This window comes from Phalangium opilio, unplaced genomic scaffold (genome assembly GCF_054372755.1).
Source record: "Phalangium opilio isolate 3A_F unplaced genomic scaffold, DU_Popi_V2 ptg000209l_1, whole genome shotgun sequence".
NCBI classification, from domain to species: Eukaryota; Metazoa; Arthropoda; class Arachnida; order Opiliones; family Phalangiidae; genus Phalangium; species Phalangium opilio.
Genome location: NW_028324217.1, coordinates 20,094,885 through 20,122,142, shown reverse-complemented (window position 1 = coordinate 20,122,142; position 27,258 = coordinate 20,094,885). Strand labels below are relative to the sequence as shown.

General features: G+C 37.3%; 2 protein-coding genes across 3 annotated transcripts; both read right to left on the bottom strand.

Moving 5' to 3' along the window:
- Positions 1-631: 631 nt before the first annotated feature.
- On the bottom strand, positions 632-11,778 carry LOC149621156 (uncharacterized). The gene is made up of 7 exons (XM_089855661.1): positions 11,411-11,778; positions 11,271-11,342; positions 10,026-10,157; positions 9,799-9,935; positions 9,012-9,100; positions 8,236-8,916; positions 632-1,722 (listed from the first exon to the last, which is right to left on the bottom strand). Exons 1-7 carry the CDS (start codon positions 11,447-11,449, stop codon positions 1,280-1,282), a joined length of 1,593 nt encoding a protein of 530 aa, XP_089711787.1. The 5' UTR covers positions 11,450-11,778; the 3' UTR covers positions 632-1,279.
- A 1,021-nt stretch (positions 11,779-12,799) lies between these two features.
- On the bottom strand, positions 12,800-19,606 carry LOC149621155 (uncharacterized). 2 transcript variants are annotated; one of them, XM_089855660.1, is made up of 7 exons: positions 19,568-19,606; positions 19,411-19,476; positions 18,435-18,516; positions 18,257-18,361; positions 17,830-17,961; positions 16,897-17,758; positions 12,800-13,826 (listed from the first exon to the last, which is right to left on the bottom strand). In XM_089855660.1, the coding sequence occupies exons 2-7, from the start codon at positions 19,455-19,457 to the stop codon at positions 13,147-13,149; spliced, it is 1,908 nt and encodes a 635-aa protein (XP_089711786.1). In that variant the 5' UTR covers positions 19,458-19,476; positions 19,568-19,606; the 3' UTR covers positions 12,800-13,146. The 2 variants fall into 2 exon arrangements, with proteins under 2 accessions (XP_089711786.1, XP_089711785.1); XM_089855659.1 differs by lacking the exon at positions 12,800-13,826 and adding an exon at positions 14,291-16,127.
- Between the last annotated feature and the right edge of the window lie 7,652 nt (positions 19,607-27,258).

Below are 27,258 nucleotides of genomic sequence, written 5' to 3'. Positions count from 1 at the left end.
AGCATAGTCACACTGATCACATTTGAAGCGTTTTTCTTTGATATCCTTTCGAATGTCAAGTTCGAGCTCCCTTTCATTTTCAGGTGAACATTTGTATCGAGTTGAACATTTTTTCTCGGATTTTCCTACAGAAAGGAAATAAATTAAAACTTCATATGATATCAAACAACTCGCATCACAAACATTTCAATGTTCAAAGGCAATTGATATAACAGGTTATGCTTAGGCTTAAAAAGACACAAAGGCAAACAAAACAAGTTCAGAAACAATAATCGATGTCCGAGTCGAAATAGCGGTTTCCAAAGATTTGACCTTACCGAATCTAATACATGCCTTGAGAACGTGGAAGATTCAAACTTGATCCCACGTTAGACACTCGCGTAATACAGAATGCAAACTTCCCCATAATAAACGTACAATAAAATATACGTGACAATATGAACAGCCATGTTCTGCCATTAAACACCTACAAACTAGTGAAAAAACACAAGTACGAATTCAAGGGTAAAGTTCAGCTTAGCGACAATTTTGCTGTCTCTCCTGATGTTTCTGCTGAAACCAACTAGCACCAGAAGTGATGACAAAGATGAAGTTATTAAAGAAGCAAATTAAGATTCAATGCAATAACATATTAATCAATTATTAGGGTAACATTTTTATTCTTTAATAGCGAAGACGATATTCCATTTTTAATATAAATATTGTTAATTATAGTCAAATAAAGGGCTATATTCAATATTGTTGGTGAACGATTTATAAATAACTAACACAAACTAGTATTTCTACCAGTTTCCCGTTAAGACGTTAGGCTAGTTACATTTGACAATTTTATAATACGATATAGCCTGTCCGGTGATTAATTCGTAACGATAGGCTTTTACAATTTTCCCGCGAACAAAAACTTTTTTCTTAGTGAGCATCTACTACATTTGACAAGAACAGCAATGTGTGAAACGAAAATGAAAAAGCGTTGCGCAATTGACACATTTTGAAATGGTTCTTTCCAAGTTTTAAATTGCTGAGTATGCTTAACTTCAATCCATTTTATTAGTCCATGTGATTATAACGACGATGTCTGATCAAACTAATCTTCTGCGTGCTGCCATAATCACACTGATCACATATGAAGGGTTTTTCAATGCTATGAATGCGTTGATGTGCGATGAAACTAATCTTCTGTGTACATTTATAGTCACACCGAGCACATTGGAAGGGTTTTTCGCCGCTATGAATTCGTTGATGTATGATCAAATGAACCTTCTGCGTAGTCACGGCGATCTCATTTGAAGTTTTTTTTACAATTGTGAATATGTTGATGTCTGGTCAAATTACACTTCCGCGCACTTGCGTAGTCACACTGATCACATTTGAAGGGTTTTTCACTACTGTGAATGCCTTGATGTCTGATCAAATTAATCTTCCACGCACTTGCATAGTCACACTGATCACATTTAAAGCGTTTGTCAACACTGTGAATTCGTTGATGGATGATCAAATCAACCTTCCACGCACTTGCATAGTAACACCGATCACATTTGAAAGGTTTTTCACCACTGTGAATGCGCTGATGTTCGATCAAATGAGACTTCCACGTACTAGCATAGCCACACTGATCACATTTGAAGCGGTTTTCTTTGGTATTCTTTCGAATGTCAAGTTCGAGCTCCCTTTCATTTTCAGGTGAACATTTGTATCGAGTTGAACATTTTTTCTTGGATTTTCCTACAGAAAGGAAATAGATTAAAATATCATATGATATCAAACAACTCGCGTCACAAACATTTCAATGTTCAAAGGCAATTGATATAACGCGGTTATGCTTAGGCTTAAAAAGACACAAAGGCAAACAAAACAAGTTCTGAAACAATAACCGATGTCCGAGTAGAAATAGCGGTTTCCAAAGGTTTGACCTTACCGAATCTAAAACATGCGTTGAGAACGTGGAAGATTCAAACTTGATCGCACGTTAGACACTTGCGTAATACAGAATGCAAACTTTCCCATAATAAACGTACAATAAAATATAAGTGACAATATGAACAGCCATGTTCTGCCATTAAACCTCTGTAGGTGCATGATAACACCTACTAAGAAGTGAAAAAACACAATCATGAATTCAACGGTAAAGTTAAGCTTGGCGACAATTTTGCAGTCTCTCTCTCGTTTCTGCTGAAACCAACTAGCACAAGAAGTGATGACGAAGTTAAAGTAAGGAAAGAAGCAAATTATGATTTATCAATTATTATGGTAAAAATATCATTCTTTAATAGCGAAGATATACGCTTTCCCCTTGATTCGATTAATCAAACTTATAGAACCGTCTGAGTCTCTATTTAGAGACAACGCACAGTCTGCTTTATGCCTTAGTGTGAATTTTAATTTCGATCCAGCCCGAGCCGTTAAATCTTTGCAGACAATTGTAATTAAACATTAATGTGCATTGCACATTACATTATCTAAAGAAACTTTGTTAAACAGCCCGATATGTACCTATCCTATGAATGTGTTTATGTGCAATCAAGCTACTCTTCCGAGTGCTTCCAAAGTCACACTGATCACATTTGAAGGGTTTTTCACCACTGTGAACTCGTTGATATATTATTAAACTACTCTTATGCGTGCTGGCATAATTACACTGATCACATTTGAATGGTTTTTCACCACGGTGAATGCGTTGATGGACGTTCAAATGACAGCTCTGTGAGCTGGCATATTCACATTGATCACATTTGAAGGGTTTTTCACCGCTATGAATGCATTGATGTGCGATTAAAGTACACTTACGGGCAGTAGCATAGTCACACTGATCACATTTGAAGGGTTTTTCACCACTGTGAATGCGCTGATGGACGTTCAAATCGTTACCAATTTCCAATTTATTCTGGCACCCCCTCTCTATTGCCAAAGTATTTTGGGTCGAAATAAGCACCAGTGATGATAAGATAAGAGTGAAGATCCTTGGGAAAGGGATCATTTTAAGGGTTTGTTTCATTATTCAAGTGCTACAGTTCAAATTATGGAGAATCTTAAAAATAACATAAAAAGTGTGAACGTTTCGTCCAACACATATAAATATGTTACAACCACAACGACTGAAAATTAGCATAGATTAGCGGCTTTTTGCCCAAGATTAGTTTTCATCTAACTTTAAAGCGGAATTTTTCGGCCTGATTTTCCGGCAGGGAGTCTGTGTCTCCCACATTCGCGATTTTTGGAAGATGAAAGCCAAACAAGGTCGATCTCAGAGCAGTTAAATCATGTTCACGTCTGATCAAAGAACCATTCTCGGAGCTAGTATAGTCACACTGATCACGTTTGAAGCGTTTTTCTTCAGTACCATTTGTAATGTGACGTTCAAGATCACTTTTATATTCAGAAGAATATTTGCAAAGAGTTGAACGCTGCTTCTCGGATTTTCCCTTCAAAAAGCAAACAAACTGAAACTTCCTTACAATTTGAATCAAACATATTACTATGTTCAATAGCACTTGATAAAGCCGGTCATGCCGAGGACTAAAATGACACAAAGTTAAAGAAAACAAGTTCGGAAAAAACATTAGTACCACTCCGAATCGAGATGACTGTCTCCGAAGATTTTACTTATCAGAAAGTGGAAACTAATGGTTGTTAATTATTAAGAAAATATTTAAGGTTTTAGTCTATTGCAATATAAATATGCTGATAAAATAAATTGGAAGAAAAATGATATGACTGCCGTTATTGAAAGGCGTTATAATGTCCTCTCCTCTTTTATAGTTCTAGGTGATCAAGTTAAAATGCAAGTAACTGCAATTCGTTAACACGTAACACCAAATTAAGCACTTTGACTGGCGTTACCCTTTTGAGCAGAATATGATGGTGGAGAAAGTGGAAAATTTTCAATAAGTCGGATATCATTATAATTTGAGGATATGAAAGCCACTTCTCCGAGGAAGGTAGACACTCAGTGTAAGCGGTGTATGTGACAAAATCGCGATTTACTTATTGCAACGATTGAGTCAGAAGAAAAGAAATCGTCTTGGATAGTTTGCAACGACTATAACATTATTTTGCCGAAACGCTCTGGCTCTACCCAAATCTCAAGGATGTTTACCTTAAAGCGGGTACAGTGGTTCCCCTACAAGGTGACTTTCCTTACGAACTCCGGTTTTGGCTTGGCGAAGGCAGGAGGTATATGTGGGCGGTATTTTACATTAAGTCATTTTCAATATATTACAAATGGTATCAATTACATTTTCAATAATAGATAGTTTCATATTTCCTTATTAGAGTTTGCAAGGTCTCTCCCCGCTTGTTAAAAGGGGTTTTCCTCCGCGGTCTAACCCAGTTTCTCCTTTCCATTAAAACTTGCAGAGGTTAACGGTAATAGTTAGTATAGGGCGCTGTAGGTTAGCTGTGGCATAGGGGCTAGCCACCAGACTTGTAAATAGTGATAATTTCATCGGGAGCCCGCAACTCCCGACCCCCCCCCAAAGCAGGATTTTCTTGGGTACCCGGGGCTCCCTAGACCCTAGTGGACGAAGGTAAATAAACAAAATGTGAGGGAGGGAAGTGAAGTTTTGAGGGGAAATATTGGACACTAGCTGTTACCCGCGGCGTCGCTCGCGTGTAATAAGAACTTCCATCAAAAAGTTATAAAGAAAGGGTAGATTTTACTGATGACTAATATTTTTGTAGCCCCCTAGGAGCGAAGGCACTCGGCGTTGCCCGTCAGCCCGTCGGGACATTTTTTATTACCTTTCACGCGGACATTATTCCATAAAGAAGGGTTTTTAGGTTTTGGCCGCCATTTAAAAAGATGGCAAAAATCGAGCCTGAAGGACTATGGGTTAAAGGAAACCAGTGTACTAAATATTTGTGAAATCGGTTGAAACGCGCGGACTTTGTTGCGTAGAGAAGGTTTTTTTACATTTCTGGGCGCCATTTTCTAAGATGGCGGCGGATTGGAAAAATCTTTCTTAGTACGCGCCTACTACGTATGAGTAACGCTCCTGCAAATTTTCAGCCTTCTAGGGCAAGCGGTTTGGGCTGGGCGTTGATTATCAGTCAGTCAGTCAGTTAGTCAGGACTTTGATTTATATAGATATAGATTTTATTTTTTCCCCTTTTTTAAGAGCTGTTTTGAGTTGTCGTTATGGCAAAGAGGAGGGAAATTGGGAGAGATAATCGCATAGGCAGCCGTGATCCATCCGTATTGAGAAGAGGGGAAAATTTGTGAGACGCGGCGGCTCTTAACGCGCACCTTATTCGCGCACAGTTGACGTTATTGGTTCTCCTCTTTCGGGCTACTACGTCACCAAAATTGCTCGGAAAGGTTTAAAGGTTGTTAAAACGTACGCTTTAAAAATCAAAAGCCGAGGCTTAAGTGAAATGATCAGCCAAGTGGGCTTTTTTAAGCAAAGAGTTATTTATTTATCAGAGGTAATTTAAAGTGGTTTACCACAAAAAATGCTGCTACTTGAATTGTAGTAGCAATACGCGGTATTCAAGTAATCCAAAAATGAACGGTATAACTTTTAAACCATTTCGAAAACCTATAACCAAACATCAACAATGTGTAATAAAAAAACATCATTTCGTGGGTTCGTGTGCTCAAGCCATTTTTCTAATGGTGATAGTGATCCATTAGCAGGATTTGGTGTTATATGTTTACAAGTAAGATATTTTGAATATTTTCCTGAAACATTACACGGCTCTAATCTTATACTATCTATCTAAATTACCTCTGATAAATAAATAACTCTTTGCTTAAAAAAAGCCCACTTGGCTGAACATTTCACTTAAGCCTCGGCTTTTTATTTTTAAAGCGTACGTTTTAACAACGTTTAAACCTTTCCGAGCAATTTTGGTGACGTAGTAGCCCGAAAGAGGAGAACCAATAACGTTAACTGTGCGCGAATAAGGTGCGCGTTAAGAGCCGCCGCGTCTCACAAATTTTCCCCTCTTCTCAATACGGATGGATCACGGCTGCCTATGCGATTATCTCTCCCTATTTCCCTCCTCTTTGGTTATGGGAGAGAGCTCTCATCGACCCGAATTTTTCAGGGCACCCGGGAGGTACCCGAACCCCACTAAAAATATTTTTTCAGGGTGTCCTGTGAATTTTCTTGGGTGTCACAGGCTCCCTGGTACAGTACCCCCTATTTACAAGTCTGCTAGCCACCACCCCTCTATGCATTGTAAAGAGACCCACCTGTAAACAAGCCACAGGCTTATGTGGAAATCCCTTCATAGACAAAGCTAAGATTATTATTATTATCAGTAAGACCAGGAGTTCATAATAACCCCCCTTCGGGGGGGGAAGTATGAAACTGGCCATAGAGCTAATGGTAAAAATCGCGAACAACAAGATTCTGTCGTTGCGCATAGAAAGGATTAGCCTGTTTATGGACATACAACCTTACAGTATATCGTAGTGGTATCTATGCTCCTTGGTTTTCGTTCCAAAACTTCCGTTGGCTGGGATCTCCGTCGAAAAGAAAAATGGCGATATGGTGGACGTAGAAACACGTTGCAATTCTTATATTAAAGATACTGGGAATAAATTTGTCCAAACCGTTATAATTTAACCACGGAATTCTCACTCACACATATCAAAACAAAACATCATTGACGAATGTTTTGTAGAAAACTAGAAACCCCGACTAAAAGCCAACTTCTTAGCCAAGGCTTAATTTACACCGTTCCGACAGAAGCAGACGTGAGCCATTTTCGCTCCCAAAATCACAAGATAAAAATAGTGCTAAACCGGAAGTGTGTAAGTTAATGCGCGTGGGCGCTAAAAAATGGGGTAACTATTTCTTTGGGAGTTAAGCGGTGTATGAATCCGCTGAGCTTTACGGCGAAACTTTGTTGTTACGGGCTTTTTAACCAGTTTCGTACTTCGGGTTATTATGAACTCCTGGTAAGACCAAAAGAGGTAAGGCTTCACACACAAAGTATGCATCTTGGGCCATAGGTGAGCTACACGATATATTCGAAACGCTTCGTATAGAACCTCCTAGCACGCGAAGGACAATTATTCGGTGACGCGGTTCCTTCGACACTACCTCAAGAACCGATTGGCCACTTGCATCAAAGAGAATATACCAAGAGGAGCAGAAACTTTGTAAATAGGGACCGGCTCTGAATTTGGAGCAACTAGTTCCGGTTGTTCACGTGACCTTGTAGTCTTCGGTCTACTTAAAAATTACCTTTTGTACGTCAATATTCAACCCAGAGATCAACCCTTAGCCACCCAGGGCCGGAAATAAGCGCAGGACACTGGACATTATCCAATAGAATATAAAAATGTCCCATAAATGTTTTAAAAACTAAGAGGTTCACTGGACATTTTGACCAATAAATTTTCCCAAGTTTTGATAGCTTGACTATGAAGATGCGACACTATTTACGCACACGCCAGTGGACAATGTCCAGTAAATTTTCCAGTCAAATAGAGGGGTCACTGGACACGTGTCCTATAAGAAATTTTTCATATTTCCGGCCCTGTAGCCACCACCAAAAATGAGCAGTCGACATAATTTAACCTATTAAAGGCGTCGCTGCTTAGCCAATCAACACAAACCGGATCTAGTTACGACCAAAACTGTGGCCGGGCCTTTCAAAAGCCTTGTGAAAGGCTAGACTTTCTGCTCCTCTTGGTATATTCTCTTTGCTTGCATAGATTCGAGAACTGCTATAGAGACGGAGTAAGTTCTCTTAAATATTCTTTAGGTGAAATTATTCACAGTTTCAAAGACCATTGGGAGTAAAGCACTAAGGTCTTATCAATCTGAGCAACGTTTGCTTGGGCTCCTTAAGACACCAAGGACGGCCGGGTACCTGCATTTTTAAAAGGGAATTTTGTCTCCTCCGGTGGCCACGGAGCTCAGGCTCAACCGCTGAATTTGGGTAATCAAGTATTGAGTTTAATATTATTCGCAGGGACAATTTTCCGTTTAAATTTAAAGTTAAAAACAAATTAATTTAAATGAGACAAAATTTTTAGAAACTTAAGATTGAACATGCTAAACATTGAGGATGAGGTTGAAAAATCCCAGGGAAGACAGAAAGTAATCAGGGTTAGAAAGGACAGGGTTAAAAAACCTGTTAGGGAAACTACCACTAGAAAATTCCGAAACATCCTCTGTATTTGGTGAGGTTTCTACTGTAAGTGGCTCAATTTTGACGATTTTTGAGTCTTATGTTCCAGTCCCGAAAATCGATGCTGACCCTAAGCGTAAAATGACTTACCAATTTCCGAACTGGCAGAAGTTGTATTACTTTCGGAACTACTTGACGAGCTTCTTTCGGAACTACTTGACGAGCTACTTTCGGATGTATCAGAGCTGGACACTGAAGTATTATCTTCAACTTCAATCGGTACTTTTGGTAAATCGCTTGGCAAGCACAGTTTCATAGTTTCATTTTGTCTATCATCAGTTTTCTTTGAATCGGTCGAGGTGTTTTTGGACTGGTTATCATCAAGATTCTCCTCTGGACCTTCCTGAGAATTCCTTTCCTTATTTGCGTCAAGCGACGACAATTCCCCATGTTTTTCAAGGCACAATTTCTTGGATCGAGTTGCTATTCTCTCATTTCCTCTCTTGGTCGAAGAAATTCGTGATTTGGGATAAGAATTGTTAACGCTAAGATTGTTCTCGGGAGGCGAATCTGTCGTTGGGACAGGAGACATTTCGAACTGCGCTTCGCCTTCAAGGTTAAGAATTAAAGGAACACCGTCACGGCATTTGAGTTTAGGAATACATAGTTTCATAATTCGCGTTGTAAAACGCGCATTTTTTGAGGTAGTTTTAGTTTGGGACGTGTTTCCTTTGCCAATCTCCGCATCACATTCGGGTGATTCTTCCTTAATGTCTTCTTCAGTCAGAATTCCTTCGATATTGCAAGCACCTTCGGCTTTTACCAACGAACCTTGATGATCAAAACGAAAAAATAACCCAAACAGTTTTATCAAACTGAAACTACATCAGGTTGCGTGTCAGAAATACGATAACGTGACACCATACCTATCCCAAATTGCTCGAGGTTCGTGGCTTCCACTTTAAGCAGACTTTGGTAAATGTTGTTGGTAACCTCAGCTCGTATACTTTGCGAACTATACAAATAAAAAATCGTTAAAAACTGATATAGCAACAGTAATAAAAGATTAATACATTTTATCAGAAGGGGATAATAGAAAAAGGATGACACTCTTTAGTTATATCATGTAACATGATTCTTCCCAGGCGAAGGACCCCTTTTTGAACATTTGCTTTCCTGCTCAACAAACTTCAGATGGGCATCGCAACGTGGGGTGAATTCTATAACTGTTTGGAATTTGCTAAATCCTCAGCAATGAACCCTGCACAAACCGTGATTGTCTTGACGTGGGACAAAAATGACCACAAGCGCATGCGCCTTGCCAAATAGTTAAGCACTAATTGAGTAATGATGAGGGAACTATTTAACGCGTGTGATTTGGTTTAATAGTAACCTTGCTCCAAATATAAAATGATATGTTGGGAAGAATCATGTTACAATTACCCCACTTCTCCCTCGAAGCATTATATACTTCTGATTTTATTCACGATTCTCAGGGCAAGGCTTAACGAATCAAGTTTCATGGACGCGAATTAGACAGTCAAATAAAATATTATTCTTGAGCTTAAACTTAACCATAGCCGAGTTTAAACAAATGACACTAGATGCTCCCGTAGTCGAGGGGTGGAGTTGACAGCCCCGCTGAGCTTAGCAAAGGCTAGTTTTAGCTCCGCCCTCGTTGACAAGTTCTCATTGGTTTTTTGCTTTAAATACCTTTGTATTTGTTCTTCTGTTTGTTGACTTATCAGAACAGGATGAGATAATTCCTGTTCATTCAGTCCTAAATCATTTTCAACAGGTTCTGATTTCACGCGTTCAATGTTGGCTCTTTCGTGTATTCCACTTTCCTCCTACGTTATAAACAGTTAACAATAATTGAACTAATACTTTTAACCCGATTCTCTTTCACATCGACTACGAAAATGAAGAATGTTACAAACCATCAGATCTTTGATTTCACTTTCCAACTCCTTAATGACCCCATTGAGCCGCTTAATTTCGTCCAGTTTCTTATTTATCGCAAATAAAATTGTCATTCTCACTTCTTTCATGCTTGATATTAAACCATTACACTGAAAAAAATAGACTGCATTACAAAATAGGACTTTCTTATATGCAGAATGTCTTTTAAAGTGTCCAGAAAGAAAACAGGGAAACCAGTGACGTAAACAAAGGGGGGGGATCAGAAGGGGTTTTTTCGTCAAGGGCGCCACCAGAGGTTTGGGCATGGATTAACAAATGCTAGGGATATTTCGCTCCCCCAAAAAGATTAGGCATGCATGTTCCAAACGCCCCCTAACAGCAACTACTATCCTTAACAGGAAGTTATATAAGAAAATTGGACCAAATATCACGTGGTCCATGACGTCAAAATTGAAATACTGCCTAAATTGGGAAAAAAACGATTTATTTTGCCGAGAGATGGCGCTATCTACATCCGTTTCGGTTCAATAAATTGGGGGAATGAAGAGGGGAATCAAGGAATGATTCAGAACATGTAGTTGGCGATAGCATTACATGGGAAACTAAGTTAGTGAACAATCCCTAGCGTTAGTTAATCCATGGTTTGGGGCGCGGTAGCTTTGCAAGAACTATAAGCAAGGCTGCAGTTTGTGTGTGTGGGCATACAGCTCCCACAAGGCTCTTGTGGTGCCCTTTAATAACGCTATAAATGGTCGAGGGATGTGTGATGGGCTTATGGTGTTTCTAATCACCCACCAATGAACATTGGTTACTTAAGGTTTTTCTATTGCGATTTATACTTTAAAGCAAATATCAGCTACTGTGGCGCCCGTAACACACTGATTAACCTTCTACACACCAATTTTATGTAGCCAAAGGTAGGAACCAATCAGAAATAAGCTTATTGGGACTTGGCAGTACTACGTCATGCAATGTCAGGCTACCTTCCATTAGTGCTAAAAAACATACCAGGAGGAGGGGCTTATATAGCTTTCATTCTGTTAAAAAAACATACCATAATGGCGCTGGGGGCGGAGTTAAGCCTGAATTGCCAAGTCCCTATTGGGTCAGTCAACTCCACCCCTCGACTATGGGAGCATCTAGTGCCGTTTTTTTACACTAAACCACAGTCACAGCTGAGACTCGCTTTAAAGGGATACTAGCATACTAGATTGGATGTCTCATGCTGTACTGGCCAAAACGCTACAGGCTTTGAAACTCACCTTGGCTTTTAGTTGCTTTATTTCATCATCTTTGCTTAAATGATCACAGTTACAATCACTCGCCTCCATTTCCTATAAACAAAGTCCAGTTTTTTGAAATTCAAAATTCCTGCGCAAACCACGGATAATTTCTCAAGTACCTCTTTAAGCGCCACACTTTGAAGACTTATTAAACTCATTTCCGAAATGCCTGACTCTAAAGACGTAACTTGTCCTTTACGAAAATCATTCCCCCAATGTTGCCAAATAAATAGAGAGAGAAGACAGAAAGGCTATAAGTTATAGAATAATAAAATTTAATGCGAAAATACAGAAACCCCTTCATGTTGGGGCCAATTTCGGTTTAAATTGTGTAGCAGTCACGGTAGCAGACGACGGTATAAGGGCGGCACGCTGCCAGCATTCCCTAATTTCCCTTTTGAAATTTTAAATAAAGTGCTTCAAAGAGAGAATTATTCAATTCTAAATATGAACTTTTCAAGGCGAATGAGCGCTATCAAGGAACAATAAAAATTGCAGACCTTGATTTTGCAGAAACGGTCTTTAACTGATGACCTCAAATACTTCTCCCATTTTCATTGCTCCATGGAAGCTCAATGAGTTAACTTGGAGGAGATAGTGGGCTGGAGTAAAATGTTGGCGGGACATGTGCGGCAATGAAAGTCTCCAGGAGTACCTTGCGGACGCAACTACCCTTCGATAGTTGATTATTAAGTTCTGCCGCGTAGCACCATTGTATTTGTATGAGAGTAGTTTCTATTTTTATGACATAATGGGCATCTTTGACGTTTTCGTACCGTATTACCCCATACCGAAACAGCGATGATGCTCGGAGAACGTAGTTGCCATAGATGTGTTTATAGAGGCTACTTTATAGGTAAAGAGATGAAGTCTCCATCCCACTCTCTTCTCCAAGTAGGAAAGTCATAGCCCACTCGATGATACGCCCACGGACGATTCTATTGATTCGAATGACCAGAAATTTCATTGAGACATGTGTTGCAATAAATTCTATTTTGCCATAGCAGGGATAGATTTAATTTTAGAAGTAGGAATGGAGAACAGAGTTATGTGGGCGCGCGTCAAAGCCCGGACCCCCTTCCCCGGGATGGGGGGTATGAAAGAAAAGTCGGGTCATAGAATTTTCCGTTGTAACCCTATATGAAGCATACTTTACTTTGTCCCTCGCCCTTTTTGAAACTGGTCTATTACTGACAATTCGTTCAAATCGTATATGAAAGGTTTTTAAAACGCTGACAATACGATTACATTAATATCTTAAATGACCACAGGCTTCTAACAATTAGAAACAGATTAACTTACCTGAAGTTTAGTTTTTTAAATAAGTTAGTAACTTTTCAAATAGATTGTAAAATATTATTAGAAAAAATACATTTTAAATTATCGCGCAAAATTCTTCGAGACTACAAAACATTTTACATAGGCAACTGGAACAAATTCATAAAAAGAATGGAAAACAAGTCACCTTACTGAAAATAGACTTGTTTCGAAAAGAAAAAGACACGCTTTACATGTAGCTACTTTAAAATTGTTAATACAAATACCATAATGATCTATTTTCGTGAATTAACTTTTCATTTGCACAAAATAGGCTATATGAGTATTTTTAAACTCAGATTTTGTCTTAAATCTAAATAACGCTAAATTAACAAAAATTGTATTTTAAAAAATTGTGTTAATCTTGTTTAACTATGAAAAGTAACATTACTGTTATGTTGTTTTATATGATATGAAAATGAAACTCAGTTCAATTCAAATTAGTTCTGAAAATGGCGACACAGTTTTGGCCCATTCATTCATTTCAGAAAAGGATTAAATAGGGTTTTTGTCCAACACATTTAAAATGTAAATCCATCTAATTGTGCATGTGTCTTCTACGTTTATGTACGGTCAGATTACTCTTCTGCGTAAATTTATAGTCGCACTGATCACATTTGAAGGGTTTTTCACCACTGTGAATGCGTTGATGTTTGATCAAAGTACTCTTGATCGAGCTAGCATAGTCGCACTCTTCGCATTTAAAGGGTTTTTCACCACTGTGAATAGGCCAGTGTTTGATCAAATCACTCTTCCACATACTTGCATAATCACACTGTTCGCATTTGAAGGGTTTATCACCACTGTGAATGCGTTGATGTAAGATCAAAATTCCCTTATGCATGCATCGATAGTCACACTGATCACATTTGCAGGGTTTTTCACCACTGTGAATGCCTAGTAGATGTGACTTCAAACGATACTTCCGACTGGATCTATATTCACACCAATCACATTTGAAGGGTTTTTCACCACTGTGAATGCGTTCATGTCTGATCAAAATACTCTTGCTTGTACAATTATATTCACACCGATCACATTTGAAGGGTTTTTCACCACTGTGAATGCGTTGATGGATGTTCAAAGAACTCTTCTGCGTGAATCCATGGTTACACTGCTCACATTTGAAGCGTTTTTCTTCTTTACCCTTTCGTTGCAGACCCCTTTCATATTCAGTTGAATATTTGGTCCCCGTTATACGTTTCTTCTCGAATTTACCTACATAAAAACCACAAATTTAGTATCAAAATTACAATTCCATTCAAGCGAATTTCATAAAAAAAGTAATGCGCACGAAAACGCAGAAAAAGGCGAGTTGATCAATTGAGGCGTTAGCCTAGAGTAAACGAGCATATCAACAGAAAGGGGATGAAGATTAACTTAAATTAATGCAAATCCGAAAGGTTGTACTTTTAACTTTTCCGTGCTCGCAAATTAATTTTCGTTAAATCGTTTTAAGATAGGTTCATTAGAACTTACTGCGCAATGAAACTAATTCTAAAGTATGTAGGACTGATTTAATTACGAGAATAGGAGGTTCATAATTGTTATGAATCATTAAAGAGCAGCATAAGAATAGATGCGAAAACATTTGTCGTAAGTCTAGCCATGTGGAGGTTACACAGTTCCTGTAATCTTATCCCTAACGATTATAATTATATAAAACATTAAAACGACATATATCATATATCATTTATTTAGTATCGAAAATACACTAATACAGTAACATTCAAGGGAACTTCATTAAAATGTAATGCTGTTTATGAAAAGAAGCGTTGTTGATCAAAGGCGTTAGCTGATGAACAAACGAGTATATTAGAAGAGGATGAACATCAACTTAAATGGAAAAGAAACTTTGGCTCGAAAATCAAACGGACGTATTTTAAACTTTCCTTTGCTCTAACCATATTCAACGGATTTTCAGTGAATAAAATGCTAGGTGACGCTGCGTAATGACAAGTTACCAATTTATTTCGTTCTATTACCACTCTCTGTTGTTTAAGTAATTTTGGCTGAAATAAATAGTACCAGAGATGACGGGAAAGATGGCATTTTAATATTTTCATTATTCAACAGGATGAAAGGTAGAAAGTGCTACCGTTTAAATATACGTTATGCATAATCTTAAAAATAACATGTGTGAACGTTTTGTCCAACACATATGTTCCACATATGATATTAATGAATTTTTTTTTTGGCTGTGTAATCTTCAAATCCATTATATTTACCCATACTTTTTCCAAGTCAAGAGCGTTCTTCCTAAGGCACATTGATCACGAACAAGGGTTTTTCTCCATTTGTAAATGGCTTGTTAATTGTTTGACCAAATTAATTTCCCGTGTGCTTGCAAAGAAACACTAATCACAGTTGAAGACTTTTTCTGGTCCGCGTTTTTATGTGACGTTATAGATTTCATCCATACTAAGTTTGATTTTGAACTAAATATAACCTGAACGAAGCAAACAACTTTTGCGGTAGAAAGGACTACTCATCACATAAAGTTTACAATAAGATATTATATATGTAGAATTGTGGAGGCGCAATATCATTAAGAATGGAGAAATTTAATGGACTGTTACATGAACAGTTTCGGCCCATTCATTACAGAAGACGATGAAACATGGTTTTTGTCCAACTGTTCAACACATTTAAAATGTCAATCCATCTATTCACACATGTGTTTTCTACATTTATGTGCTATCAAATGAGTCTTCTGCATACATTTTTAGTCACACTGATCACATTTTAAGGGTTTTTTACCGCTATGAATGAGTTTATGTCTGATCAAATTATTTATCTGAGTGCATCCATAGTCACACCGATCACACTTGAAGGGTTTTTCACCATTGTGAATGCGTTTGTGTGTGATCAAATTATCCTTACGATTACAAGCATAGTCACAATGATCACATTTGAAGGGTTTTTCACCACCGTGAATGCGTTGATGTATGATCAAATTACTCTTGATAGTGCTGGCATAGTCACACCGATCACATTTAAAGGGTTTTTCACCAGTGTGAATGCATTGATGTCTGGTCAAATCATCCTTCCGCGCACCTGCATAGTCACACTGATCACATTTGAAGGGTTTGTCACCACTGTGAATGCGTTGATGTCTGATCAAACCATTCTTCGTCGTACTTGCATAGTCACACTGATCACATTTGAAGGGTTTGTCACCACTGTGAATGAGTTGATGTGTGATCAAATTAATCTTCTGCGTGAAGGCATAATCACACTGATCACATTTGAAGGGTCTTTCGCCGCTGTGAATGCGTTGATGTATGATCAAATTACTCTTGAAAGGGCTGGCATAGTCACACCGATCATATTTGAAGGGTTTTTTACCACTGTGAATTCGTTGATGTTTGATGAAATCGTACTTATACTTGCATGAATAGTCACACTGATCACGTTTGAAGCTTTTTCCTTCTTTACCCTTTCTAATGCGACGTTGTAGGCCCTTTTTATATTCAGTTGAATATTTGAACCCGGTTGTATGTTTCTTATTCAATTTCCCTACAGAAAATATAAAATCACAAACATCATTTACAATTTAATATCAAAAAAACAATAACGTTCAAGCGAAGTTCATAGTAGTGCGTACGAAATCGCAGTGTTACAGAATAAAAAAGGTGTGTTGAAACCATTATAGCAATTTTTGCTTTTTCCACTAACCTTGTGTTGAAACAGTGTTGATTAAGGCCTTAGCCGATGAGTAAATGTGCATATCAACAAAAAGGGGATGAAGATCAACTTAAATGGAGGAGAAACCTTGGCTCGAAAACAGAAAGGTTGTACTTTCAACTATTCTTTGCTCTCAAATTAATTTTCATTCGCCGGAGACAGGTTCATCAGAACTTATTCCAAGATGACTGACAAGGGTTCCCCCCCATTTGTAAATGGCTTGTTGTTTGACCAAATTAATTTTCTGTGTGCTTCCAAAGAAACACTAATAACAGTTGAAGATTTTTTTTCCTGCTTCGCGTTTTAATGTGACGTTATAGATTTTGAATTAATATAACCCAAGATTAGTTTTCGTCTAAGTTTAAAGCGGAATTAGATCCTAAAACTGAACACTGATTTTCCGGCAGGGAGTTCGTGTCTCCCACATTCGCAATTTTTGAAAGATGATAAAAAAAATACATTCGAATTTTATTAAGCAAATCGAGAGCGATCTTAGAGAATTCAAATGGAAGACTTAATACCGAGAAGGCGGAAATAGTTGCTTAGAAATATGACTTCTCAATCTAGGTACTCAAGACTATTAAAGAATGAAATGACTTACCTGCAATTTCCGAACGAGGCGATGAGGTTTTACCTTCTGGATTCTTTGGAGCGACATCTTCAAATATCTCCGAGTTGGACACCGAACTACTATGTTGTACTACAATTGCAACTTCAGGTAAATCGCTTTCCATAGGAACGGAGGTCAATTCTGGTAGTTCAATTGGGTTACGTTCTAGTTTAGGAACACGCACTGGCCCACTCAATGAGCTCGGATCGACAAACAGTTCCACACTTTGTTTTTGTCTATCACTTTTCTTTGCATCTGTCACGGCGATTTCGAATTGGTTATCATCAAGATCGTTTTCTAGGACTCTTTGTAGTGAATCGCTTTCGACATTTGTGTCAAGAGAAAGAGCCAAATGTTTTTCGGTTTCAACACGAAATTCCTTCGATCGAGTTGTAATATCCTCAGTTTCTCCCTCTGTCGAGACACTTTGTGATTGAAGAAGAGAGTCGTTAATGTTAATATTGTTCTCAAGAATTTCTCGTGGCGAATCGCTCTCCGTGTTCGTGTCAGGAGTACTTTCGAATTGGTTTTCGACCTTAATTTTTGGTGAAGGCGCACTGTCACTGTATTTCGGTTTAGGGACACACGGATTCGTATTTCGCGTTATAAACCCCATATGTTCAGAATAATTTGAGGCAATTTCAGTTTCTGGGTTTGTATTGTAAACCTGCGCAACATATTGAGGTTCAAAAACAAGTGATTCTTGAATAATATCTTCTTTATCCAGAATGCCTTGGACACTGTGCATCACAACAGGAAGGGATAACTCCTGGCCACTAATTTCCATATCATTTTCAGTGGGCTCAGTTTTCACGTATTCATTATTATCTAATTGATGTATTCCATTTTTCTCCTATTTTTTAAACAATAACTTTCATTCTTAAAGTAATTTTATTGACTATGAAAATGAAAAATGTTCCATACCATCAGACCTTTGATTCTATTTTCCAACTCATTAATGACCCTATTGAGTCTTTCAATCTCGTCTATTTGCTTATTTATCGTAAATGATGTTTTCACTCTCTCTTTTTCCAAGTTTGAATTTAAGACATTACACTAAACAAAATGAGATTCCATTACAAAACAATCTTCGGACTTCCTTTGGCTGAACGTATTTTGAAGGGGCAAGCGAGAAAAAGGGGAAACCAATGACACACAAGAAGGGGGATCAGTAACAAAGGCCCTCGTCGGGTTTCTTGGTTAATAACGACGGTTATGTTACCAATCCCCTTAGATTAAAGCCTTTAATAAAGAGACAACAGATTCGACAACTTATACTGTGCATATAAAATTGGCTATGATCGAAAAAGGGTCTCATATTTTTGTGCTCCACCTATGCTTTGAAAAATACCTTGGCTTCCAGTTTCCTAACCCTATCATCTCTAGCTTTCACTTCATTGATTAGATCATCTTTGCTCAAATGATCATAGTTACAATCTTCTTCGTAGTCCATTTCCTAAAAACAAAATTTCAATAACTTAACTCAGTTTGTCTTAAACGGGCAATATTGCAATAATTTCGCAAAATACCTCTTTAATCGCCAACCTTTGAAGATTTACTAAACTCATTTCGGAATTTTGAAAAGAGAGTTTGTGAAATTGTAAATCTTCCCTAAAATAAAAGAATTTTTCAAAATGAAGGTAAATTAAAAACGAACAAATAAGATGAAAGGTTTCCGAATACAATGTAGCTTTTTACATGGCAAAGCTTGACTAGTTCAAAAGATTGTGATAATTATCGCTGCAATAAAATTACACTATTGTGCAGTGAATTCTAAATTATCTGACATTGTTTTTAATTGTTATAATTATTACTATTTAATTGTATAGTTATTATTATTACTATTTAATTGTATAGTTATTATTATTAATGTTATAATTATTATAATTTTTTTAATATTACATTATTATCCGTTTTTTGTTCTCATATTACTGTACTCCCTTAGTGTCTTTCTGTAACATGCCCAATGTATCGATTTACGATGTTCACACACACGTCACACTGTTGACTTTGTGAACAACACATTCATTCAATAAATAAATAAATAAATAAATTCAAGAGCTATCTCACAAAACTAATTGTGTGACGTCACCCACACTATTGGCCCATAAAATCTAAGAAGTACCAAACATGGCCGCCCACTACCAAAGTCAATGTGTGACGCTTAACCAAGGCACTGACGTCACAATTGAGATAGCTCTATTCCTCGAATCCTCAACCCCATTTTATGAATACAGCAAAACGCTTCATTCCTAGACCAGCGGCTAAATGTGCGCCTCTTTTTGGGGTAGAATGAAACTAATTTAACAATATTGTTTATTGTTAATTTGTTGAAAAGGCGGCAATAAACATGCTAATTAGCAATAATTTAGAAAAGGTAGCAATATTTAGGGGTTAAAACATATCCACTTAAGTAATATTTTGGAAAAGGCGGGAATTTATTCTATAGGTTAAGGTTTGGATATGCCTTGTTGACATCAAAGTTGCGTTATATTCATCACTTACCAGCTTAACCGTTCGACCATCACACGACATTCTTTAACAAATTCCATCACTCTTTGTACAGTTTTCCTGTTAAGATAACATACGAAACATTTTAATAATAATAAAAATATGGCCATAAACAAAGACTTAAGTGTCACTAATACACATTGTTACCTACCAGCCAGGGCTGATATGAAGTTATATGAACACTTTGCCGGGAAACACTATTTTAACCTACCTTTCTTTTTGCCCAACTTTTACTGAATTACCCCAAATTCTAAAATAGTAGAAATCCTCCTATGCGTCGTCTGCTAAAACATTATAACGACTTTTGGCTTCGGCTCTTCGGGGTAAAATAAAATTTAAAGCCGGGAGTGTGGCGCACTCCTGTAAACCAAGCTTCTGGGCGGAAAGGTTTGAGGGAATATGACACTTGTCGGCGATCCTACCCTATAGGCGCCGACTGCCCTGTGGCCGCCGGAGGTGACTTGACCCCCACACCCCTTTCGTCACCTTCCAAGTAAACCTCATTTCCTTCCCTGATTATTCACATACTGAAACCTGAATAATCGCATCCTTGTCGCTGACCCATGGACCCAATTTACATTGAAACCTCCTAATTAAAAAAAAAAATTAAAAATGCTTAAACTCCAATAAACGTCGCAATTAAAGTAGATTATTTAAATCCGTTTCAGAAACTAAATAAACCTAACTAAACTACCCTCCCTCGTTACAACTTAAATTTAATTACAAAAAACCTGAAATTAACTTAAAAACAGGCATTTTATTCTAAGGGAGCGGTAGCTCCCTTAGATAAGGCCTGATGACGGCTTTAATGTATAAGGAAGGTTTTTGGATTGGTTTTAACTTTTTTCGTATTAAGTTTATTGTTTCGAAATTTTTCTACTGAACTAAAATCCGGGCCCTTAATATGTGGTAAAAATTTCAAGATGATCCACCTAATAGTTTATTTTATAAAGCATAAAGTTGCTAAGGGTGGTTTTCATTTCCATAAAATTAATCACAGATTTTGGCGAAAAACTAGAGAATCTCCATAGAAATAACATGGGAAATTTTCCAAACTTACCCATTTTGTAACTACCCTTACAAAAATAAATATACGTTTGATAGATTTGAAAACGGTCTTAAATGAAAGCCCCATTTTTAAAGTGGGCGCCAATTTTTGTTTCATTAAGAAAAACAAAGTTTAAGTATTGTTTTTAATAGTTTTAAGTACCTGCTCCGAATTACGTGGTTTACCTTTAAACTGTGGAACTTAAGACTTTTTTGCTTGGGTTAAGTAATAAGGAAAGTCATTCTAGGACTTACGTCGTTTTACTGCGGATAATCAAATTTGTAGGGCAATTAGCTAGCTTAATTGTCATTATAACTATTGCGCGTCCAACTAATTTAGTTGCGAAGTACAGATTAAACTTAATTAAACAAAATAAGCAATTAAAGATAATTACCAATTATAGGTAATTAAATTTTTACACGAGTCTAAACTATAACATCTGTTTGTGTACAAGTCTACGGAATCTGTTTAAGCGCAGACCTACAGAATATTTTTGTGCAAAGGAGTATAAATTCTCTTTGTGCAGAGGCCTATGCAATCATTTCGTGCACAATCCTATGGAATATTGTTTTACACAGCCTCTGGAATATTGTTTTACACAGGTCTACGGAATGTTTTTGTGCAAATCTGCATGGAATCCTTTTGAGCAGGGTTGTTTGATTTAAATCAGTTTGATTTAAATCACTGATTTAAATCATGATTTAAATCAAGCGATTTTTTTAAAAAAATCATTTGATTAAAATCAAGAATATATTTTTATATTTAAAAAATGTTTTCTAAGATTCCAAGAAGTAGTTTAAGAAACTCGAGAAGAAACTTAACTAGAAAAGACCTAAAATTAAAAATAATCATGGTTTTGGTATATTTCAATGTAAGTTTTTCCCAGAACTCCAGTTTGTCTTGCTGGAAAGGCTAGGAAATGAAATAGCGGTCAAGCTAGTCTTTTTGTACAAGCTTTTGAAAAGTAACAATATCCAATAGCTGCTTAAATGTCATGATTATTTTGCTTTTGGTTAATTTTGACTCAAAAGTTTTCATGTTGGTAATTTACTATATATTAGTTCAATAAAAATCAAAAAAATCAAATAAATCAATTAAAATCCAAAAAATCCTATTTAAATCAAAAAAATCGATTTTTTTGATTTTTTTGAAAAAATCCAAAAAATCACCAACCCTGCTTTTGAGTATAGGAGTATGGAATCTTCAGTGCACAGGTCTATGGAATTTTTTGTTCATGGGTCTATGGTATATTTATGTGTACAAGTTTGAAGAATCTTTATGTGCACACAAGTTTGAAGAATCTTTATATGCACACAAGTCTGAAGAATCTTTATGTGCACACAAGTCTGAAGAATCTTTATGTGCACACAAGTCTGAAGAATCATTATGTGCACACACAAGTCTGAAGAATCTTTATGTGTCCAAGTGAAAAATCTTTATTTGCACAGGTCTACGACTTCTGTTTGTGCACAGGTCTACGACATCTGTTTGTTCACAGGTCTACGACCTCTGTTTGTGCACAGGTCTATGGAATCTGATTTGCTCATTTCTATGACATCTCTTTTTGCGCAAGTCAATAACATTTGTTTATGCTCAAGTCTAAAACATCTCTTTTTGCGCAAGTCAATAACATTTGTTTATGCTCAAGTCTAAAAAATCTGTTTGTACACAAGCCTTAAACATCTGTTTGTGCACAAGTCTAAAACATCTGTTTGTACACAAGACTAAAACATCTGTTTGTGCACAAGTCTATTCCATCTGTTTGTGCACAAGTCTAAAGCATCTGTTTGTGCACAAGTCTAAAGCATCTGTTTGTGCACAAGTCTAAATCATCTGTTTGTGAACAAGTCTATAACACCTGTTTGTGATCAATTCTATAACACCTGCTTGTGAACAAGTCTATAACACCTGTGTGTGAACAAGTCTATAACATCTCTTTGTGCACAAGTCTATAACATCTGTTTATTCACAAGTCTATGACATCTGTTTGTGCACACGCGAGTGACTTCTGTCTGAGCAAAGGTCTACGGAATATTTTTGAGCACGGGTCTACGTATTATTTTTGTGCAATTGGGTATGGAATCTTTTTGAGCATAAGGGTTTGAAATCTGTTTGAGCATAGGGGCATTGAAAATGTTTGTGCATAACTCTATGGAATCTGATGTGCACATGTCTATAACATCTCTTTTTGCGCAAGTCTGCGACATTTCTTTGTACACAAGTCTGTGATTCTATTTGTGCACAAGTGTACGAAATATTTTTATGCATTGGTGTACGGAATATTTTTATGCACAATTGTACGGAAATTTTTGTGCATAGGTGTACGAACTGTTTTTGTTCACAGGTGTACGGAATATTTTTGTGCATAGGTGTACGGAATATTTTTGTGCATAGGTGTACGGAATATTTTTGTGCATAGGTGTACGGAATATTTTTGTGCATAGGTGTATGGAATATTATGGTGAAAATGGATTTGGAGTATTTTTGTGCACAGGTGTACGGAATATTTTTGTGAAAATGGATACCGAATAGTTTTGTTCACAGGTGTACGTGATAGTTTTGTGCAAATGGGTAAGGAACATTTTTGAGCATAGGGATATGGAATGTTTTTGTGCAGAAGTCCGTGGAATATTTTTGTGTACAGGTATATGACTCATGTTTGTGCACAAATCTATAGAATGTTTTGTACACCGGTCTAGGACATATGATTGTGCACAAGTCTATGGCATCAGTTTGTGCAAAAGTCTTAGGTATGTGTTTTTGCACAAATATTTGACATCTATTTTTGCACAAGTCTATGGTATCTGTGTGTACAGGTCTACAAAATGTGTTTGTGTATAAGTCTGAAGAATCTTTATTTGCACAAGTCAACGGAATCTCTTGTGCAAATGTCGATGACATCTCTTTTTGAGGAAGTATGAAATCAGTTTTTTACACAAGCATATGACAGTTTGTGCACAAGTCTATAACATCGGATTGTGCAAAACCGTGTGACTTCTGTTTGTGTACAAGTCTGTGGAATCTATTTGTGCACGAGTCTACGTAATATATTTGTGCACAAATCTATGGAATCTGTTTATGCGCTAGTCTACGGCATCTGTTTGTGCACGGGTCTACGGAAAATGTTTGTGCAAATGGGTGTGGAATATTTTTGAGCATATATGGGTATGGAATGTTTCTGAACAGGTCCAAGGCATGTTTTTGTGCACAGGTCCATGGAATATTTTTGTACACAGGTCTATGTCACATGTTTATACAAAAGCCAATAGAATATTTTGTGCATAAGTCAATGGAATCGTTTTGTGCACAGCACAGTTTTATGAAATATTTTGTGCGCAGGTCTAGGGAATATTTCTGTGCAAATGGTTATGGAATAGTTTTGTGCTATGGGTATGAAATCTTTATGTACACAGGTCTATGGAATCTTTATGTACACAAGCATATATAATGTTTCGTGCACAGTTCCATGAAATATTTTGTGCCCATCTCCATGAAATCTTTTGTGCACAGGTCTATGGAAACTTGATGTGCACAAGTCTATAGAATGTTTTTTGTGCATATGTCTATGACTTCGGTTTGTGCACAAAACTATGGAATCTGGTTTGAACATGTCTATGACATCTGTTGTGCACAAGCCTGTGACTTCCACTTGTGTACAAGTCTACGCAATTTGTTTGTGCACATGGCTACGGAATCTGTGCACAGATCTCCGGAATCTGTTTGTACACAGGCCCACGGCATCTGTTTGTGCACAGGTTTACGGAATCTGTTTCTTTACAGGTGTACGGCATCTGTTTGTGCACAGGCCTACGGCATATTTTTTTGAGCACAGGTCTAGGGAATCTTTTGTGCACTGTTTTATGGAATCTCTTTGGGCACAGGTCTATGGAATCGTTTTGTACAAATGGGTATGGAATGGTTTCGTGCAAATGGGTATGAAATTGTTTTGTGCAAATGGGTATGGAATCTTTATGGAAACAGGTCAATGACTTCTGTTTGTAAACAAGTCTAAAGGCTCGTTTACATGTGCGCGAGAAATGGAAAAAGTCGAAGCGTAAAGCTGAGAGATGAGGCGTATTGGGGTTTGCGTTCCCTAGGCATATCGTTTACAAACAAGCGAAAGCTTTTTAAGTCGCGCTTGTTGCTCATAGATGAAGCGGGTGTTCGGAATAAGCTCCGATCTGCCGCAGTAGAATCTTCAGCTCGTGTTTGCTTCTCGCAAAGAGTCACGTGATTTTCCAAGCCAATAATATCCAAGGACCGAATATCGTTTGATATTTTGGCGTTTGTTTATCTCGAGAAATAGGCCTAGGCACCACCATTGAGAATGTCTTTAAAACAACAAGATAAAATTTTTTAAATACGTGTAATCACATTAATTTGCCTCATCCTTTCAAGCTCGACAATTAAATCAAAATTATTCTCAAGCTCAAGTAGAGAAAATATACGCATCTTGACAAATTATATCAAGTAACCTTCCAAAAGGCGAAAATAGCCTTCTTTGTTTCTATTTCTCCATATAGGATGTGCCCACCAACGACGTTCAGTTCTAATTTTCTGTTGTTTTTTTGTTATAAATGTCGAATGTTTTTCAAAAGCAATAGTTTCTTTTTAAGCAGAAGTAAACTAACGACAGTCGACGCCATTTTAGTTGTTTACTTCCGACTGAAAGACAACTCTGCAATCTAGGCTCATGCTACTGCCCAGCTCGTATGTAAACGAAGGAGCAGGTGGAGCAGCGGGAAAAAACGCTTTTTTCAGACGCGATTTTTTTAGGCGCGAGAAAAAGATTCGACTTTCAACTTCTACTCTCCGCTTTAAGCTTAATTCTCGCTCACATGTAAACGAGCCTTAAGACTTCTGTTTTTGCACTAGTCCGTGGATTCTGATGTGCACATATCCTTGACATCTCTTATTGCGCAAGTCTATGATGTATTTTTTGTGCAAGTCTATGACATCTGTTTGTGCACAACCCTGTGACTTCCGTTTGTGTCCAAGTATCCGGAATCTGTTTGTGCACATGTCTACGGTATCTGTTTGTGCACATGTCTACGGTATCTGTTTGTGCACAGGTCTACGGAATATTTTTGTGCACAGGTCTACGGAATATTTTTGTGCACAAGCCTACTGAATCTTTTTGTGCAGAGGGCCAAGGAATCTGTCTTTGCAAACGCCACTGCATCTGTTTGTGCACAGGTCTAAAGAACATTTTTCTGCAAATGGATACGGGATATTTTTGTGCAAATGGATATGCAGTACTTTTGTGCACTGGTGTACGAGATGTTCTTGAGCATATTTTTGAGCATAGGAGTATGGAATGTTTTTGTGCAGAGGTCCATGGAATCGTTTTGTGTACAGGTATATAACATCTCTTTTTGCACAAGTTTATGACATCTGTTTGTGCGTAAGTCTATGACATAATTTTGTGCGCAAGTCTATGACATCAGTTTGTGCTCAATTCTAAGGGATCTGTTTTTGCACAATTCTAAGGGATCTGTTTGTGCACAAGTCTACGGGATCTGTTTGTACACAATTATATGACATGTGTTTTCACAAGTCTATGTTATCTACGAAATATGTTTGTGCACTCAGGGTGACCACAAATAACCTTGTAATAGTTATAGGAAAATAGGAAATTTACAATTGATTTACAGGAAATTATAGGAGACTACCTGTTACCCGCGGCATCGCTTGAGTGTAGTAAGAACTTCCATCAAGTATGGGTACATTTTACTGATTCGACTAATATTTTTGTAGCATCCTAGGAGCGAAGGCACTCGGCGTCGCCCATCAGCTCGTCGGGACATTTTTTATTACTTTACACGCAGACATTCTATAAAGAAAGGTTTTTAAATATCTGGCCGCCATTTAAAATGATGGCAACAAATCGATCCCGAAAGAAAATATAGCCCGTCTATAGGTTAAAGGAATCCAGTGTACTAAATATTTGTGAAATCGGTTGAAACTCACGGACTTTCTTACAAAGAGAAGATTTGTTACATTTCTGGGCGTCATTTATGAAGATGGCGGCGGATTGGAAAAATCTTTCTTAGTACGCGCCTACTACTTACGAGTAACGTTCCTCCAAATTTTCAGCCTTCTGGGGCCAGCGGTTTGGGCTGGGCGATGATTATCAGTCAGTCTGTCAGTCAGTCAGGACTTTGATTTATATAGATATAGGTGTATAATTAAAAAACAGGAAAAGACAAGAGAACTACTCTTGAAAAAATAGCAAAATATATGTTGCAAATGCTTTGAAAGTAATAAGACAAGATTTACAAAGGAACTTTGGTTTAATTATAATTATAAGTTCGTAAGATATGTTACATAAATTTGTCACTGGTTACTGAGAGCTTGTCTCGAAGTGACGTAAATGAAACGTCATAGATTCTCGTAAAGCGACGCCTGATGAGGCCGTGTCAAAGGCTTAGTACAGACTAAATAGGAAGATGTAGTAGAAAATCGCGAGTAGTCAATTCTCGCGTCGTTCTCGAACTAGCTCTCATTAAGTTTCTAGCATTTCGAAATATAGGAAGTGTCATACTTATGGAACGTAATCTTAGAAACATATGCTATAACTTTAAAACATCACAGACTTCCCTGACAAATATTTTTAGAGGCTTCCATAGCTTTGGTGATATATAACAAAACCAAAAGTGAGAGCGCACAAAATATCTACAATTTCAAAAAATAGGAAAATATAGGAAAATTATCGAAATTATAGGAACTAATAGAAAGACATCCGAAAATAGGAAAAATTATAAAATTTAGGAAATGTGGTCACCCAGAGCAGG

What these genes read in the sequence shown, in the direction of transcription:
- LOC149621156 (XM_089855661.1), bottom strand. Translation starts at nt 11,449, where the DNA reads ATGAGTTTAATAAGTCTTCAAAGTGTGGCGCTTAAAGAG. An exon ending in AAAGTGTGGCGCTTAAAGAG is followed by an intron (nt 11,343 to 11,410) that starts GTACTTGAGAAA and finishes CTTTGTTTATAG; the next exon opens with GAAATGGAGGCGAGTGATTG. An exon ending in ACAGAAGAACAAATACAAAG is followed by an intron (nt 9,101 to 9,798) that starts GTATTTAAAGCA and finishes TTATTTGTATAG; the next exon opens with TTCGCAAAGTATACGAGCTG.
- LOC149621155 (XM_089855659.1), bottom strand. Translation starts at nt 19,457, where the DNA reads ATGGAATTTGTTAAAGAATGTCGTGTGATGGTCGAACGGTTAAGCTG. An exon ending in TTAGGAAACTGGAAGCCAAG is followed by an intron (nt 17,962 to 18,256) that starts GTATTTTTCAAA and finishes CATTTTGTTTAG; the next exon opens with TGTAATGTCTTAAATTCAAA. An exon ending in ATAGAATCAAAGGTCTGATG is followed by an intron (nt 17,759 to 17,829) that starts GTATGGAACATT and finishes TTTAAAAAATAG; the next exon opens with GAGAAAAATGGAATACATCA.